This window comes from Macaca mulatta, chromosome 6 (genome assembly GCF_049350105.2).
Source record: "Macaca mulatta isolate MMU2019108-1 chromosome 6, T2T-MMU8v2.0, whole genome shotgun sequence".
Classification (NCBI taxonomy): Eukaryota; Metazoa; Chordata; class Mammalia; order Primates; family Cercopithecidae; genus Macaca; species Macaca mulatta.
In genome coordinates this window covers 58,064,645-58,082,803 of record NC_133411.1, presented here as the reverse complement: position 1 = coordinate 58,082,803, position 18,159 = coordinate 58,064,645, and the positions used below count along the sequence as shown (strand labels likewise).

At 40.1% G+C, this 18,159-nt stretch overlaps 1 protein-coding gene across 6 annotated transcripts in view; it reads left to right on the top strand.

Moving 5' to 3' along the window:
* The first annotated feature begins 4,646 nt into the window (after positions 1-4,646).
* Positions 4,647-18,159, top strand: part of EMB (embigin) — a 126,748-nt gene continuing 113,235 nt past the window's right edge. For 3 of the 6 annotated variants that reach the window (XM_078004409.1, XM_078004411.1, XM_001093157.5), the window contains exons 1-2: positions 4,647-4,905; positions 18,040-18,123. In XM_078004409.1, the coding sequence (XP_077860535.1) occupies positions 4,791-4,905; positions 18,040-18,123 (199 nt within the window). In that variant the 5' untranslated portion in view covers positions 4,647-4,790. The remainder of the gene's footprint in view (positions 4,906-18,039; positions 18,124-18,159) is intronic. The other 3 variants (XM_078004410.1, XM_078004412.1, XM_015140061.3) reach the window with 1 other exon arrangement.

Sequence of the window (18,159 nt, the reverse complement as noted above, 5' to 3'; positions counted from 1 at the left end):
AATGAGATACTATCTCACACCAGTTAGAATGGTGATCATTAAAAAGTTAGGAAACAACAGGTGCTGGAGAGGATGTGGAGAAATAGGAACGCTTTTACACTGTTGGTGGGAGTGTAAACTAGTTCAACCATTGTGGAAGACAGTGTGATGATTCCTCAAGGACCTAAAACCAGAAATGCCGTTTGACCCAGCGATCCCATTACTGGGTATATACCCAAAGGATTATAAATCATGTGACTATAAAGACACTTGCACATGTATGTTTATTGCGGCACTATCCACAATAGCAAAGACTTGGAACCAACCCAAATGTCCATCAATGATAGACTGGATTAAGAAAATGTGGAATATATATACACCATGGAATACTACGTGGCCATAAAAAAAGATGAGTTCACGTCCTTTGTCGGGACATGGATGAAGCTGGAAACCATCATTCTCAGCAAACTATCGCAAGAATAGAAAACCAAACACCGCATGTTCTCACTCATAGGTGGGAACTGAACAATGAGAAAACTTGGACACAGGGTGGGGAACATCACATACCAGGGCCTGTCTTGGGGTTGGGGGATAGGGGAGGGATGGCATTAGGAGAAATACGTAATGTAAATGATGAGTTAATGGGTGCAGCACACCAACATGGCATAAGTATACATATGTAACAAACCTGCACGTTGTGCACATGTACCCTAGAACTTAAAGTATAATAATAATAAAAAAAAGATATAGTAACCAACTATTCACAATAATAAAGACATGGAATCTATCCAAATGCCCATCAGTGGTAGACTGGATAAAGAAAATGTTGTACATATACACCATGGAATACTATTGAACCATAAAAAGGAATGAGATCATATCCTTTGTAGAGACATAGACGGAGCTGGAAGCTGTTATCCTCAGCAAACCAACGCAGGGACAGAAAACCAAACACCACATATTCTCACCTGAATGAGCTGAAAGATGAGACCACGTGGACACATGATGGGCCTGTTGGGGTGGGGTGTTGCAGGAGGGAGAGCATCAGGAAGAATAGCTAATGCATGCTGGGCTTAATACCTAGGTGATGGGATGATCTGTGAAGCAAACCACCATGGCACACATTTACCTACTTAAGAAATCTGCATAGTCTGCACATGTATCCTGGAACTTACAACAACAGTTAAAGATTAAAAAAAAAAAAAAAAGCTATAGTAATCAAATTAGCATAGAACTGGCAAGAAAACAGACACATAGACCAATGAAACAGAATAGAGAACCCAGATATAAATCAATGTGTTGACAACCAGTTCATCTTCAACAACAGTACCAAGAGCATACAATGGGAAAATGAGAGTCTATTTAATAAATGGTGCTGGGAAAACTGGGTAATTACATGTAGAAGGATGAAACTAAACCTCTATATCTCACCATACACAAAAATACAATTAAAATGGATTAAAGGTTTGAATCTAAGGCCTGCAACTATGACTACGAAATGATTAGATGAAAACTTCAGGAAAGTGTTCCAGGACATTAGTCTGAGAAACAATATTTTGTGTAAGACCTCTAAAGCACAGGCAACCAAGAAAGAATAGACAAATGGGATTGAATCAGGCTAAAAAGCTTCTGCACAGCAAAGTAAACACTCAACAATGATTTAAGGTCCTGTATGGGGGATTTGTTAAAGTAGAATCAAAATGGAGGACACATTATATCCCTAGGTCAACCACTCATAGCCACATAACCAAAATTTAAGCTATCCTGATTTCCCTGAAATGCAATTTCTAAACATTAACAAAAGTTAAGCTTTCCTTTCTTGTTAGTATGATGAAATTGTACCAAACTGTTAGAGAAAACTAAGCTTATACAGCTCTACTTGCCCAAAAAGGAATGTAAGTTTTTAATAGCCAGCCACAATAGAGGTCAATGCACTTCCTCACTGATGCTTTATAAGCTGCACTGTGACTCTCATGTCAAGTTTCTTACTACTTTTGATTTGAAGTCTTCCGGTTTGTGAACTATTCTTTTGTATGTATAATAAATCTTCATACTCCTTTTTTACTTGACCTGACTTTATTTTTACGGGTTCCTCCATGGCATTTGGGTTTCTCACAGTGTGGCAGTCTAAGGGTAATACAGTAGTACTTTTTACCAGGGAACTGTCTTCTGTGAGCAAGGTCTCCAAGAGAAAGGAAGTGGAAGCTCTTGTGGTCTGGAACAGAAAGCCCACACAATCTCTCTCTCTCTCTCTCTTTTTTTTTTTTGAGACAGAGTCTTGCTCTGTTGCCCTGGCTGGAGTGCAGTGGTGTGATCTTGGCTCACTGCAAGGTCTGCCTCCTGGATTCAATCAATTCTTCTGCCTTAGCTTCCCAAGTAGCTGGGATTACAGGCATGCGCCACCATGCCCAGCTAATTTTATTTTGCATTTTTAGTAGAGACAGGGTTTCACCATATTGGCCAGGCTGGTCTTGAGCTCCTGACCTTGTGATCCACCTGCATCAGCCTCCCAAAGTGCTGGAATTACAGGCCTGAGCCACCACACCCAGCCAGCCCACACAATATCTCTTCAGCAATATTCAGTAGGTTAGGGGAGTCACAGAGCTCACCTAACTCAAGGGGAGAAAACAAAGGACCCTTATTCCCCTTTTATACACTTTATGATGATGGGAGTGTCAAAGTGCTTGTTGCAATATTTATTTCACCAAGGAGGGAAAGGTCAATTTGGACCAGAAAGGTCAGAAAAAGTTATATAGGGAAGGTAGTTGATAAGCTGGTTTTAAAGGATATGGAGCATTTGAAAAAGTGGAGTGCGGATAAGGCTGGAAATATCAAATATCTAAATATAGAACAGGAACAATGATGAAAAGACTTTTAAAATGCTTAGCAAAATGAGAATTATATTTCTTTCTCAACTTTTTTGTTCTAACAGCAAAAGCAACAGTGGGGCTCAGCATCAACCTGGGCAAGTAAGTTTTTCTGGTCATAAATATGCTGATTCGACTGAAAAAATGTTTCTTTAAGTAAGTTCAGCTCATTAGAAGAAGGGTGAATTTGTGTCTAAGGATTTTAAGAGACTAACTGGGAAAAGTCAGTCAGAGTTTAGTGTGAGGTGAGAAGTGCTTACTGTTGACACTCTACCTAATTATAGGGAAATGTGTTCAGTTAGTCCTGAGACCAGATGCAGGGTAGAAAGAAAGAGGCGTGATGTAGTTGCCATTGATTAGGCAATTTGGGTTTAGCAAGTCCTGTCAATGCCCTGAGAGGGTCAACAGTGTAATAAGACTTAGTCCTTGAAGGCATCTTTTAAAATTTCATTCAAAAGATTTTAATCATTGTGACCATAACTTTCTGAGAAGAGGCTTTTCTGAGATTTGTCATTCACTGATAAACAGTTGTCTAATTTGTGTGTATGTGTGTGTGTACATGTGTGCATGCATGCATTTGTGCATGTGTTCCTATCCAGCCTCTTTTGAACACAATGACTGGCACCTGGTAGATGATATTGTTGAATGAATTGTATTATTCATATTCTCTCACTGCCAATTTGAAGAATCTACATTGTTTCCAAAGTTTTGCGCATATAATACTAGACCAGAAACGGACATGTTTTAGTAATACGTACCAATTAAAAATTAACCATTCCTGCCTGGAGTAAGCATAGGTTTTGTTAAATAGTTCTATTTTCAAAATCTGTCTCTTACGTTATTTCCAATCCTTTTTTTTTTTTTTTTTTTGACGCTGATATACTTTGAATTTACGAACGTGAAAGCTGAACTTCAAAAAATACAGGGAGAGGAAACAAAGCTCGTGAAAAATCTATAAAATATCTTTTAATGTGTTATAACATCCCAGAGAGAAATCAAATCAATGTGTTTCAATGTTATAACATAGATTTCTCCTTCCCTCCTGGATAAAGCACTAATTAGTTGTTTTATTTAATTTGGTTCAGAGCACTGAAAATTTCAAACTACAGCCTTGTGGGTAAGAGATAGCATTATCTTAAACAGTGTTCAGATTTAACAAAGGTCAACGTCTTGTGCAGTTTACATAGTATCTACTCTCAGTAGCTTTTGCTTCTTGAGCTCTAGGTGGCTCCTCAGAAGCTGTTAGGCTTAACAAACAAAAATAAAGTAAAATCAGACACGGTATGGGGCCTTGGGACTCTGAAACCTTCACCCAGAGAAAACCAGTGAAGCCTTCAGAGGCTAGAAGAGAGGGTGTGTGTGATTGGTAGGCAAAGCAAAGAAAGATTAGTACAAGTTGTCTGGCAGCTGCTTAGAACCTTTACACCTGCAGCAAAAACAAGCCTCCCTCATAAGAAAGTCCAAAGATGTCCGGGGTCGGGGAGGAGAAAAGTCTTCTATACTCTCATGTGTCCCATCAAAGCAAATTAGTGAAACCTGCCTCAGGTGAAGTGCAAAGGCCAGCCTGCAGGGAGAGTTTCAACCTCTCCCCAGCAGATGGGCTAGACACAACCTGCCCAAGCTCTCTCCCGACCTGGACCTGCTAGAGCCGAGAGGGCGGAGGCCAGAGAGGCTGCAGCCGGGAAGTAGCACCGCACATCCGGGAACGCCAGCAGCCGGCTGAGGGCTGCATAATTGGTGGAGGGCCGGGCGCGGTGAGAGCGTCTCGGGGGAGTAGGGCAAGGCGGCCGGGCCCCTCCCATTCCGCCTTTTCTTCAGCGTCCTGCCGCCGGCACTGACTGCGGGCGCCTGGCCACAGGCGAGTGTGCGCAGGGACTCCGGACACCCGCGGCAGCGAGCTGAGAGAGCAGTCTCCACGAGGACCGAGGCGGACCCTCCGGCGCCATGCGCGCCCTCCCCGGCCTGCTGGCGGCCAGGGCGCCTACACCCCGATTGCTCCTCCTCCTCCAGTGCCTTCTCGCCACCGCGCGCCCAAGCTCGGCGGACGGCAGTGCCCCAGGTGTGATGGCTACAGGGGCCAGGGTAGGGAGGGCGGAGGGCGCGCAGGAAGGGGCGCGCGAGGCTTGGGTCCCCGCGGGCAGAGGGCATCGCCGGCGCGCCGGGCAAGGGTGGCGGGGAGAGGCGCCGGGATGCTGGTAAGGGTGGGTGGCGATTGGCGGCGGCGGCCTCCCATTGGCTACGTTTGTGTCACCTAAGCTGAACCCTGGAACTGGGGCGGCTCGCGCTCCTGCGCTCTTTGGGGAGAGATTGAACAAACAGCGCCCCACAATTCGGGGGCGTAGGTAACGGGGGAGAGTGTGGTTTTTCCTAGGAAGAGGTCAGTGGGGTGTGTAGGTGGATGCAGGGACCAGCTAGCGACTTGGCTTGTGCAAATGTGGAATGAATTTTGAAAGCCACATTTTCCCAAGGCCTACTCCCTTTTCTTGATTCCAGAGTAAAGCTCCCCCTTACCTCCTTCCCTCCTCTTGGCAGGTGGGTTGGCTTTGAGGAATTTTTTTTTTTTTTTTTTTTTTTTTTTTTTTTTTTTTTGAGACAGTTTTGCTCTTGTTGCCCAGGCTGGAGTGCAGTGGCGTGATCTCGGCTCACCGCAACCTCCGCCTCCCGGGTTCAAGCGATTCTCCTCTCTCAGCCTCCAGAATAGCTGCGATTACAGGCATGCGCCAGCCACCACACCAGACTAATTTTATATTTTTAGTAGAGACGGGGTTTCTCCACATTGGTCAGTCTGGTCTCAAACTCACACCCTCAGGTGATCTGCCCGTTTCGGCCTCCCAAAGTGCTGGGATTACAGGCGTGAGCCACCTCACCTTGCCAAGGATGTTTTTTTTTTAGAGCTGAGAGGGGAAAAAACTTCATAACCAACCAGCCAACCAAAGATCCACAACTTACAGGATAACGTGTGTGTATCTTCATTTTACACCGTGATCTTTGAAAACAAAATGTGTGCGTGCGTGTGTGTGTGTGATTAGTGCTTGCTGTTTTATTGTTTAAGACACTTTGACAGAGGGATTACGTGCAAAACATTACCAAAGCCAACACGAAAATTGCCGTTTTACCTTCACCTGTTTATAATTACTTTTCATGTTGAAAGGAGTCCATCCAACCTATTGCAGGTTTCTGTGTCACAAATGTTAGCAGCCAGTAAGGGTAATAAAACACCACCACCTCTCAAGCTACTCTCAAGGTAAATATTGGCCACCAGTAACTAAAATTGGGACATTATTCTACAAAAAGTTTTCAAACTCACATGGGAATTTATTTTCGTGGGCTTGTAATATGTGGAATTTTTGTAATACACTATAGAGAAAGAAGGCTAATCAAAAGGTAAGACTATTAATTTTTATAAATGCCTTTTAAAAGGTCTCGTTGTTAACAACTTGGACAGAACATCTTGGGTTGCTCTAGTTCTAAATTTCCTTGTGCCACATCTCTTTTCCATCATACCACTTATTGTCCAGGCCTGTAATTCCAGCACTTTTGGGTGCTGAGGTGGGAGGATGGCTGGAATCCAGGAGTTCAAGACCACCCTGGGCAACATAGCAAGGTCCTTTCTTTATTAAAAAAAACTTTTTAAAGTGCGGTTGTGGTGATGTACACTTGTAGTCCCAGGTACTTGGGACGCCAGGGCAGAAAGATTGCTTCAGCCCAAAGTTTGAGGCTGCAGTGAGCTATCATGGTGATGGTGCCACTAAGCTCCAGCCTGGGTGACAGCGCAAAACAGTCTCAAAAAAAAAAAAAAAAAAAAAGAAAGAAAGAAAGTAAAAGAAACAGAATTGCCCGGGACATTTTTCCCCCTTCTGGGTATCTCCAATTCTTCTATCCCTGGTTCACCTCAGAGTATTGCAGTTCTGAGAACCAGTGCATTCTGGATTCATTGTAGAAGTTTGATTCTCTACTTGACTGTATGTCAGAAACACCAGAGAGCTTGAAAAATTCTGATACCTGGATCTTTCCCTACGAAACTCTGGTTCATTTGGCTTGGTATTCAGTGTGGGCATTAAGAATTTTTATCAGCTCCCTGTGTAGCTTTAAATGTGATTTTAAGCTGGTTAAAAACCACAGCTTTAAAATGATATGGTCTAGAGAGTGCACTGTTAGGTAAATACTTATTCCATAGGCATCAGGGTTAAGTTGATATGCAGAGATTATCTCTAAAGAGAGAGAGAGAAAAAAGGAAACAAATGAAAGTGGAATAAATGAAGGTGTAAATCAATAAGATTAATGGGGGGAGAGGATGTCCCTCTATGTATATGGTGTAAGTTCTGTCCTTTTAGCTCCACTTAAGCTAAAATTGTGGAGTAATGTACAAGACAAAAGTTATGATGTTAGCATCGAATTTAAGCCAGAATTAAAAATTGTCAGGCACTCTCAGCTTGTTTTCTAGATTCTGTATTGATCTCTGTGAAATTTAGTTTTCTCTTTGCCAAAGGATATTGTGAGGTTTACTGGATATTTTTTTACCTAGATGTATAGACCTACATACTTGGACATGGGTTTTCTATTAACTTAAGACTTTGAGTCAAATTTTAATAATAAGAATAGTTATATATATATAGCCCTATGAGTTAGCATTTTTTTTAGTTCCAGCTGGAAAAAAAAAAAAAAAAAAAAAAGAATTGTCCAGGACGTTTTTCTCCCTTCTAGTTATCCCCAGTTCTTCTATCCCTGTTTCACCTTTCAAAATTCATCTGAGAGTATCGCAGTTCTGAGAACCTCTGCACTCCTGGGGAATTCTAACTCTGTCGCTCAGGCTGGAGGGCAGAGGCACATTCACAGCTCACTGCAGCCTTGACCTTCTGGGCTCAAGATGAAGAAATTGGGGCTTAAGTTAAGTAATTGCCCAAATACGCATACTTAGTTAAGCAGTAGAGCAGGAAATTTGGCATTGGTCCATCCAGTGCCTGTTTTCTTAAACACAGTGCTTAAGCACAATATCCAATTGTCTCTCTGAGCTAATTGGAAATGTCTATGAAAGTTCAGAGCTACTGACAGCATAGCCTATGCATCTAAATGTCTGACTTGCACTGAATGACATGCTGACACAGTTTGAGTCCTAGAATAAAATTAGGTACAGGGACTCTTTTAAGGTTTTTTGATTAAATAAGACATGTAATATATCTTTGTAAAGGATACATCAGTGGGAGTATTTAAATATCATTATTATTACTATTACATGGCACGAATTGGAGAAATGGGTCATGTTTATCTTTTGAAAAATGTTTGCAGTAGAATCATTTTAAATGATCCTTTTAACTTCCAGAGGACATGGCTTTTGCATTCCCTTTATGGACTCCCTTCCCTACTAACCCCTCATCCCAAACACAGCAGCTTTCTAGTAATAAATATTTTTGAAGCAAATATTATTCAAGCACCCACGTATGTCTGACATTGTTAGTTCATATCTCAGTAGAACATGCTAGCAGTTTCTATCTTTAAGAACATTTAAAGGGGTTCCCACTGGACAAATCTGGGACAAATTGAGCATCAAATAAATGATAATATTAGTGAATTGCAACTCATTTAATAATATGGGAATTTATGAGTACCAACTGATGTAGATTAAAAAATGAGTCAATGAAAAGTTTGATGGGGTACAAAGTATTGAAGATTCAAAGTAACTCTTCAGAATGTGCTTATTAATATCAAAGGAAAAAGAGTAACTTTATGGTGGAGAAGCTTGGCCGACAGCACTTTGATCAAATGATCAAAGACCAAAATCTGTTTAAAGGGAACAGATTAGCCATAAGCCTACCTTTATTGATTTATTTATTCATTCATTTAATTTTTGAGACAGGGTCTCATTCTGTCACTCAGGCTGGAGTACCAAGGCACACTCATGGCTCACTACAGCCTTGACTTCTGGGCTCAAGGGATCCTCCCACTTCAGCCTCCCACATGGCTGGGACTACAGGCATATGCCACCACACCAGGCTAATTGTTGTATTTTTTGTAGAGATGGATTTCACTGTGTTGCGTAGCCTGGCCTTGAACTCCTAAGCTCAAGCAATCTTCCTGCCTCGGCCTCCCAAAGTGTTGGGATTATAGGCGAGAGCTACTATGCCCAGCCTAAGCCTACCTTTAATAGTGATGTTTCTGATGCATGAACATTTTTACCCTAAGTTTATCATCACAAAAAAATTATATGTTTAAAACATTTGGCATGAACATTTTTACCCTAAGTTTATCATCACAAAAAAATTATATGTTTAAAACATTTGTTAAGAATTAGGGCAACTGACTCTTCCTCATCTTCTGTCACCCTCATTCTCTTCCCTCTTCCGTCTCATCTTTCCCTCGATAGATCCTATAGTTATTTGGTGGGGAAGAGCAAGGAGACATCCTTACTAAGTGGATGGAGCCCAAGGGGCTCAGATCAGGATATCTGAGGCTGACCCTGGTAAGGATGGCATCCAGGCAGGAGGGCAGCCTGGTGTGGAGTGTTAGGGCCTGAGCATGGTGAATGGGTGCTTCTGCAGGAGGCGGCTTGACACAGGGTCCCAGAGTTGATTTAACAAGGCTTTTGTGCAGGAGCAGCAGATGGGTGATATTTGATCCCAAACAAGATGTGGAGGAAAGCATGTAGGAGGGTCAGACCAGCGATGGAGGTTGGAGCCCGAGTGGGTAAGGAAGACATCTCTGTGGGGACAGGTGTGGCAGTGGCAATGAGAGTTTAGCAATATACAGGGTGATTGATCAAATAATTAAATCTAGGAACGATAATAGGATCTAGGTTTTTCACTAGAGAAGAATGAAATAAAGATAGGGAAAAAGTAGAATGAACCCTGTGGTGTTGGATTGCAGTTGGCAGTATCCCTGTGAACCCATGACATTAAATCCCTGTCTCTTTACCTATGTCTATATAGGCATATAGATTTAAACAAGTATATGTGGAAATATATGGATGAATACATATGCATGTCATATACATATATGTGTATGATATACATAATAAGTTGTATGTGTGTGTATACGAATGTGTGCACATGTATTCTTAGCAGTGATTTCCAGTAGTGATGAGTATACTTAGCCCTCAGATCTTGGATTCTAAATACCATTCTTTACTAATAGTAACCAAGGCTTCTTGGAGAAATGGCTGATTTCAGGCCTTGAGTGGGAAAGTAGCAGATAAGCCTAGAACATCTTGTGCCAGAAAGCAATGGAGTGCTCAAAGGATAATGAGTCATGTCAAGATACAGGAGCCGACATGAAGGGGTTCCTACTGGACAAATCTGGGACAAAATTGAGCATCAAAATAAATAATAATATTAGTGGATTATAACCCATCTAATAATATGAGGATTCATGAATACCAACTACTGCAAATTAAAAAATGAATCAATGAAAAATTTGATGGGGTACAAAGTACTAAAGATTCAAAGTAACTCTTCAGAATATGCTTATTAATATCAAGGGAAAAAGATACGGAAGCTTGGCAGACAGCACTTTAATCAAACGATCAAAGACCAAAAAATGGTGTGCCATCTGAGACAATCTGGTAAGAAGAGCACAGCATCACTTCTATGATGTTCCTGCCAAATGTGCCTGCCTCAAATATAATCATATATCAGCAGAACTGTCTTGGAATTTTAATAAGTGTCAAGGTTATGAAAGTCAGAAGAGACTGTCACAGTTCCAGAGTGGAGCCACATTAGAGAGAAGTGACAGCCAATGGCAATGTTTGATTCTGAGCTGGAACCTTTTGCTACCAAGTGCATTATAGGGACTTTTTTTTGAAATTTAGATGGGGTATAGGGACGAGATGGTGCTTCATATATATTCATTTCTTGATTTTAATGGCTGTATTGGGATGGTATGGGAAATGTCCTTTGTAGGAAATAGATGGTAATGTTTTCATGGGGCATGAAACATCAGGTCAGAAACTTACTCTCACATGGTTCAGAGGAGAAAATGTTCTGTTCTTGAAATGTTTCTGCTACTTTGAGATTGTTTGAAAATAAACAAAAAGAATTAGTTTACGTGAGAAAGATTCAGTTTACATAGGCGTTAAACTGAAACAATAGTTGAGAAATCTGTTAATGTTGTTAGGTATCATTTTCCAAAGGTGTATATGCCCTCCAACAGAAACAAATCACATGTGTTGAGGCTATTTGTCCTAGAGTGTAATCTTTTGACATTAACTTTGTACAGCTGGTCTCACGTATTGCACAATATAAGGTGAATGTTAGAAATTAACAACTTATGACATATATGCTGATGTAGGAGAACAAACCTCACAACACTTTGCTAAAAATAAACTCTACTCCTGATAAAAATTGCCACTATTTAAACATAGAATATCTCAAATAATGTTAGAATAGAAATAATGAATGTTGCCTTTAAAGAGTTGTTATTCTTTTTTTTTGAAAATAGCATTTTCCTGGCATTTTTGAAGTTATTGAGGTTATTGTACTAATGTGTCTCTAATCCCAAACCAGAAGCTTTTAATAGCCTTACAGTTATATACTTCTGAGAAACTGAAAGGGAATTTAGATACCTCGTTTGATTGATCTTGAAGCCCAAAGTGCTTTTCTAACTTAGCCAATAGCAGTGAGATAGCTAATAACTATGACTGTTTTCCTGGTTTGCATTTCAGCGTCCATCCAGCATGTGGTTTTCCTTCATAAAAAGTCCTCAAAATAGACCCCTGGCAGGAGGGTGTTCTTGGGAGGGAAAGGTGGCAAAAAATGTTCACACTTTAAAATGTCTGCACCTAAACTATGCAGCACAGGAATTTAGGGCCACAGGGCCATTGAAAGATTATTAAGAATCATCACATTGAAGAATCAGGGTTGCCGATGTACCTGTCCAAAATCAAGGTTTTTCAACTTTGGTACTATTGGCATTTTCCGCTGGGTAATTCTTTGTCCTGGCAAGCTGTTATCCTAAAATGTTTAGCAGCATCCCTGGCCTCTACATATGTGGTGGGTGAATTGTACACCCCAAAAAGATATGTTTAATCCCTGATCTTTGGTACCTGTGAAAGTGACCTTATTTGGGAGTAGAGTCTTTGCAGATGTAATGAATGAAAATAAGGTCATACTGAATTAGAGTAAGCCCTAAACCTAATGACTGTGGTCTTTATAAAAGAAAGGAAAGGGAGATTTGGATGGAGACATACACAGAGGGAAGATGATCATGTGAAGACAGAGGCAGATGTTAGACTAATGCAGCTACCACTAGCCAAGGAATGCCAAGGTTGCCAGCAACTCCCAGATGCTAGGCAGAGGCAAGGAAGGATTCTTCACTAGAGAGTTCAGAGAAGGAAGGCCCTGCCAACACCTTGATTTCAGACTCCTGGCCTCCAGAACTGTGAAAGAATATACTTCTGTTGTTTTTGCCACCAAATTTGTAGTCATTTGTTATGACACCTAATTTGTGGTAACTTGATGTGGAAACTAATGTAACCTACTAAATAAATGTAGTAATCTTCCCCCAATTGTGACAAGCACAATGCTTTCAGACATTGCCAAATGTCTCCTGTGGGGCAAAACTACCCTCAGTTGAAAGCCACTGAACAAAATCCCAACTCTTACCAAATAGACTAACAATTGAAACATTTAACAAATCTACAGTCTTTAGAAAGAACGGAAATCTTAGTAGTTAACTTTTGGGGTTTATTTTTTAATAAGTTTTTATTTGGCATAAGTTTGACTGTTAAAGTATCTTAGTGACCCATGTAGAGGTGGTTTGAAACATGAGAATTTTTACATTGCCCTTTGAAATGTATATTATTGCCAAAATTGTATATTTTTTAAAAAGATCAGTTTATTTCCATTCCTATACCATCTAGTTTTTAAAATAGTTTTACAAGACTGGCAAAAGTGTACATTGTACTTGTCAGTAGGCCTTAAAAAAAAACTTGTCTGTAAAGGCTTCTTGTCCAATAGTTTCCATACTATGCAGAAAATATCAAGAGTTCTTTATGTGGAGTATTGTCTGTCCCTGACTTAGAAAGTCTGACTTATAAATGTCCCCATCAGGATTAGTGTGTGTGTGTATATGTGTGTATATATATATGTGTGTGTATGTATATATATGTGTGTATATATATATTTTTTGGAGATGGAGTCTCACTCTGTCATCCAGGCTGGAGTACAGTGGTGCGATCTCAGCTCACTGCAACCTCCGACTGCCGGGTTCAAGCAATTCTCCTACCTCAGCCTCCCGAGTAGCTGGGACCACAGGCGCACGCCACCATGTCTGTCTAATTTTTTATATTTTTAGTAGAGACGGGGTTTCACCTTGCTGGCCAGGCTGGTCTCAAACTCCTGACCTCGTGCTCTGCCCGCCTCAGCCTCCAAAGTGCTGAGATTACAAGCATGAGCCACCGCGCCCAGCCCCGATAACTAGAATTTTTTGACAAGCTTTTTTTTTTTGTCCCCCTTGTTTTTCTTCCTTTTTGGATGAATCTCTCTGGAGTATAACTTCCAGGACTCAGATATGCCTTATTTCCTTTCTTCTCCTTCTGCTGCATTTATGGACAGGGGATAGGGCTACTGTGTTCCTAAAACCCATAATTCTCCATGTGTTGTGTATAATCAGTATTTTACTTAGTAATGAGGTATTTTACAGCTAAGGTTTAACCATATCATGGCTTAAGTGGCATTTACAATTTGGCATGGGATCACATGGTTATATATAATATTGCTTCCATGAAGAAATATATTCTCATTTCCAAATCTCCATTTTATGAATAATATATAATCATTCCTATCAGTGTTTCTGTAATTGGGTTGCACGTTTATAATGCTGTATATCAGAATGTTAAAATTAAGCTTCATTAAGTACTGCATGTTGATAGCAATCAGTATAGAGGTGAGAAAAGGAAAGAGAAAGAATAATACTTATTTTAATAGTAATTGCTTGTTACACTTTTTTCTTAATTCAGTTCGGACCCTTCCAAGATTTTTACATATAATAAAGGGATTTGGGAGGCTTTAGAGAGAATGTTTATTCTTAATCAGAGATGTAGTTGCATTTATTTACTGATTTAAAAAAGCAAGTCTTAAGACCCAGTGCAGTTTTCTAGTGTTAATTATTTTTCTTCCCAACTTCAATTAAATGAAGCCCTCAAAATGAAATATGTGAAAATGTTACCTTAATATCTTTAAGTAGAATTATAGCATGTTTATTTCACTTGAAAGTCTTAATGGAATAAATTATAAGCCCTTCTAGCAACACATATTTTAAAATATAATATGTGAAAAACTAAGTAGAGACCATTTTGCTATTTCACAGAAAATTATAGCAGGTGAAAATTAAGATGTTACTCAATTCTTTGATGCGGTATTCTCATGCCTCATCTGCCCTGCAAAGGGAGAAAAAAGTCTTTTGACTTCTTGAGCAACTATTTGATGTTACTCTTTCATGTTGATATTTTTGTCTCTACCTATAAAATAATGCTATATGGAAGTTTTCCAGCAATGATTAAGAAAGGGTGAGTTTGATAACTGAGAAATACATGTTATGATCTTGGCATCATCACTCATATTTATGCAACTTTTCTGATCCTCATTTTTTTTCCCTATCAGGTGAGGTTTACAGTGGAGACATATTTTCAAAGCACTGAGCTGGGCATACTGCGTTTGGAAACCCTAAGTAACAAGTCAGTGACAGAATTTGAATTAAGACCCCAAATTCCTTCCTCTCCATTTTATACTTCTTTTTGTGACTCAGCCTAATCCTTTTAGGGAAGTATTCAAACCACATCTGCCTGAGTCTCCTGCCAATTTCCTTTAAACCCCAGTGTTTGCTGAATCAGCCTCCTGCCAGCTGTCCTCCAACTAAAAGCAATAAGGTTTACATTCTCACTTTCTTGGTTAAAAAATATCTTGCCTAAACAAAGAACTTCTTTTACTATCCTAATACCTTCTGTAGGCTGCCCTGCTTTTCCACTTAAAGCATTTCTGTATATTGCCTCTTTAAGGGACTTTTCCCAAGGCAAAAACCACACAGCAGTAATATATGTTCTTTTGCACTTGGGGCGTTTTCAGTGGAACCTGAAGCTTGATCAAGATTAATGCTTTAAAGGGAATATGAAGTTAAGGTGCTGGTGTTGTTTGGATTATGGATGTCTGATTGCATTTTTAATATGTGAGCCTGCAATTGGAAATGGCCTCAACAGCTTGTATATTCTGGAAATACCCAGACTTCCCTACCTCTGGAAACTTGGTGTTTCCTTCCTTTCTGATTCCTTCAACTGTCATCAGCTTAGATTCTGCCAAAGCCAAACTTAGACTCATTTTCTCTCCTTGTTCTAACACAGGTCCCTGTTGAGCCCATCCATGACAAGTCCTAGTGATCAGTAAGGGAGAATAGCCCCAGCATTGGAGCTCATCTCCCTGAAATTATCTTCACCCTCCTTCCACCACCAGGCTCAGGCTTCACACTCTAGCCCATGTGCCAATTTGTATAAAATATACTGACTAATTATAGTCTATACTATGCATTAATGGGTGCTGCTGTGAAATTTTAATGACTCTCAATCTCAAATTGTGGGCCTAAACCCCTGCTATTATGATCCATATAGCCCTTTAGGGACCAAGTTTACCCAGCTTCATATTCCCCATCAGTACCAAGTGTGCATCAGATATTGTGTATCTTCACTTATTTAAGTGAAATAGGAGTAAGAATGACAGAACACATTTTTTCTTTAGTGTATGTCACTCTTATTGTTACTGATACTGTGAACAATAATAATAAATGATGCTGGAAATCTCAAAAAGGTTATGGGCTTGTTACAGGGATAAAGAGTATAGTAAGAACCCTTAAGATTGTATTCTGCTCTGTAGTTGGGGTACCCCTGGGGAGGAAAGCAAAGATACCAAAGCTTACGTTTTGCAGGCTTCACAGAACAGATGATATAGTAGAATAGCTGTTTCCTTCTCATCCACCCCCACCTGGCTTCCTGTCCGTAAGTGAATATCATCTGCCTTGATCTTCCTGAAATATTTTGTCTTTAATATAACTTCTAAGGCCGGGCGCGGTGGCTCACGCCTGTAATCCCAGCACTTTGGGAGGCCGAGGCGGGCGGATCACAAGGTCAGGAGATCGAGACCACGGTGAAACCCCGTCTCTACTAAAAATACAAAAAATTAGCCGGGCGCGGTTGTGGGCACCTGTAGTCCCAGCTACTCGGGAGGCTGAGGCAGGAGAATGGCGTGAACCCGGGAGGCGGAGCTTGCAGTGAGCCGAGATCGCGCCACTGCACTCCAGCCTGGGCTGGGCGACAGAGCGAGACTCCGTCTCAAAAAAAAAAAAAAAAAAAATAACTTCTAAGTATGCTAGCCCCAAGAATGGAAACAAGGAATTTTCATTAGGAAAATAACATTTATGGGAGCCTCTCTTTTAAGCAGTGTGTGTGTGTATGTTTGTGTGTGTGTGTGTGTGTGTGTGTCTGAGAGAGAGAGAGTTGGGGAGGGTGGGAGGGAAGAGAAAGAGAGAGAAGGGGGAAAAGACAGAGGGAGGGTAATGGGGGGAGAGGGAGAATGGGAGAATATGGGTATGAATATGAATGAATAAATAAGTGAATGAATGAATGAATGAATGAATACTAGATGTGACTGGAGGAAAGGTCTTGTATACTTGATAGCCCAGTGAGAAACTCCGTACATATTTTCCTATGTAATCATTGTAGTCTGATTTAATACATTATTTAAGGACTTTTTTTCTTCTTTTTTGAAAGTATTATAAGTTCCGAGATACATATGCAGAATGTGCAGGTTTGTTACATAGGTATATATGTGCTATGGTAGTTTAGGAAGTGCATTAAACTTCGGAAGCTGTTTTAGAGGTGATTAAACCTTAGGAACACAGCCTGTTGGAGAGTTAGGTTCTGCCAGGTACGTTATTTTATTAGGCAATATTGTAAAAGCCGTGTTCTAAAGCTAACGTAACGAAAGGGATCACCAACTTTGATTATATTTTTCATACATATAAGAAAATGAAAGAACTGGAAATCTAATATTGTACTAGAAATAACTTTCTGAACAGATTATTTTTAAAAAGTGCAATAAAAATGGCTCAGGTTTCATTTAAATTGAATGGGATTTAATTTAAATAATGCTGCCAAATTTATAATAATAAGCCTTTTTTCCATCTTCTCTGACTTGTTTGATATATTTGAGTGGTTTCCTGGAAGGTAAGGTCTGGTACTGTAAAATAAAAGGAACAGTAGGCCATGTTGTCAGCTGGGAGCGGTGGCTTACGTCTGTAATCCCAGTGCTTTGGGAAGCCGAGGCAGGCAGATCATGAGGTTAAGAGATTGAGACCATCCTGGCCAACGTGGTGAAACCCTGTCTCTACTAAAAATACAAAAATTAGTTGGGCGTGGTGGCGGGCGCCTATAGTCCCAGCTACTCAGGAGGCTGAGGTAGGAGAATCGCTTAAACTGTGGAGGCGGAGGTTGCAGAGATCTGAGACCACGCCACTGCACTCCAGCCTGGGCGACAGAGTGAGACTGTGTCTCAAAAATAAATAAAAAATAAAAATAAAATAAAATAAAGTAGCTTCGAGGAGAGTGAGAGAGGTGGAAATAGAAACCTTGTTTCTTTAATGAAAGTTCCAAAGGAGAGAGAAGTGACAGAGGCAGAGGAAACTGAAATTCAGGTGATAGAGGGCATGCCTCTTGGTAACCGTAGCTGGAAAACAAATAGCAACCCAAAGTGGCCTGTCAGCCATTTTATCTTCTCTGTTCCTTGATGTCCATTTTTTTTTTTAATTCCCTCTATTAAGGTCTGCCTGTCCTCTTCTTTCATCTTCTCTCTCTGCCTCTTCATGTCTTTCCATTTTCTGGCTCTCTCATATAATTCTTTGTTATCTTCAGTTTATTTATGTTTTGTAAAAAACTATAATAGTGTAATAAAAATGGAAGGCGTTATTTTAAAAAAAAGCCATCTGATGTAAGTCAGTAGGGATTTTTAGGTTAAAAAAGAAAAAAAAATCAGAACTTTTTTTCACATTTAATAGTCTAATATGTCTCTAAATGTCTTTGAAGTATATAAGACTTTGAGCTTTCTTAAAACACGGTTTTTCATTAATAGTTCTCAACAGTATTTTAGCTGTTGCAAAGTAGTTTTTAGATAGTCATTTACTTTTGGTAAGAGTGTGTAATCACGTGTTCTTTCTCTTATAGATTTGCCTTTTACAAGTCTACCTCTCAGAGAAGAAATGATGGCAAATAACTTTTCCTGGGAGAGTCATAACATATCACTGACTGGTAAATGTATCATGTTTCAAATAAGGCAATTCCAAA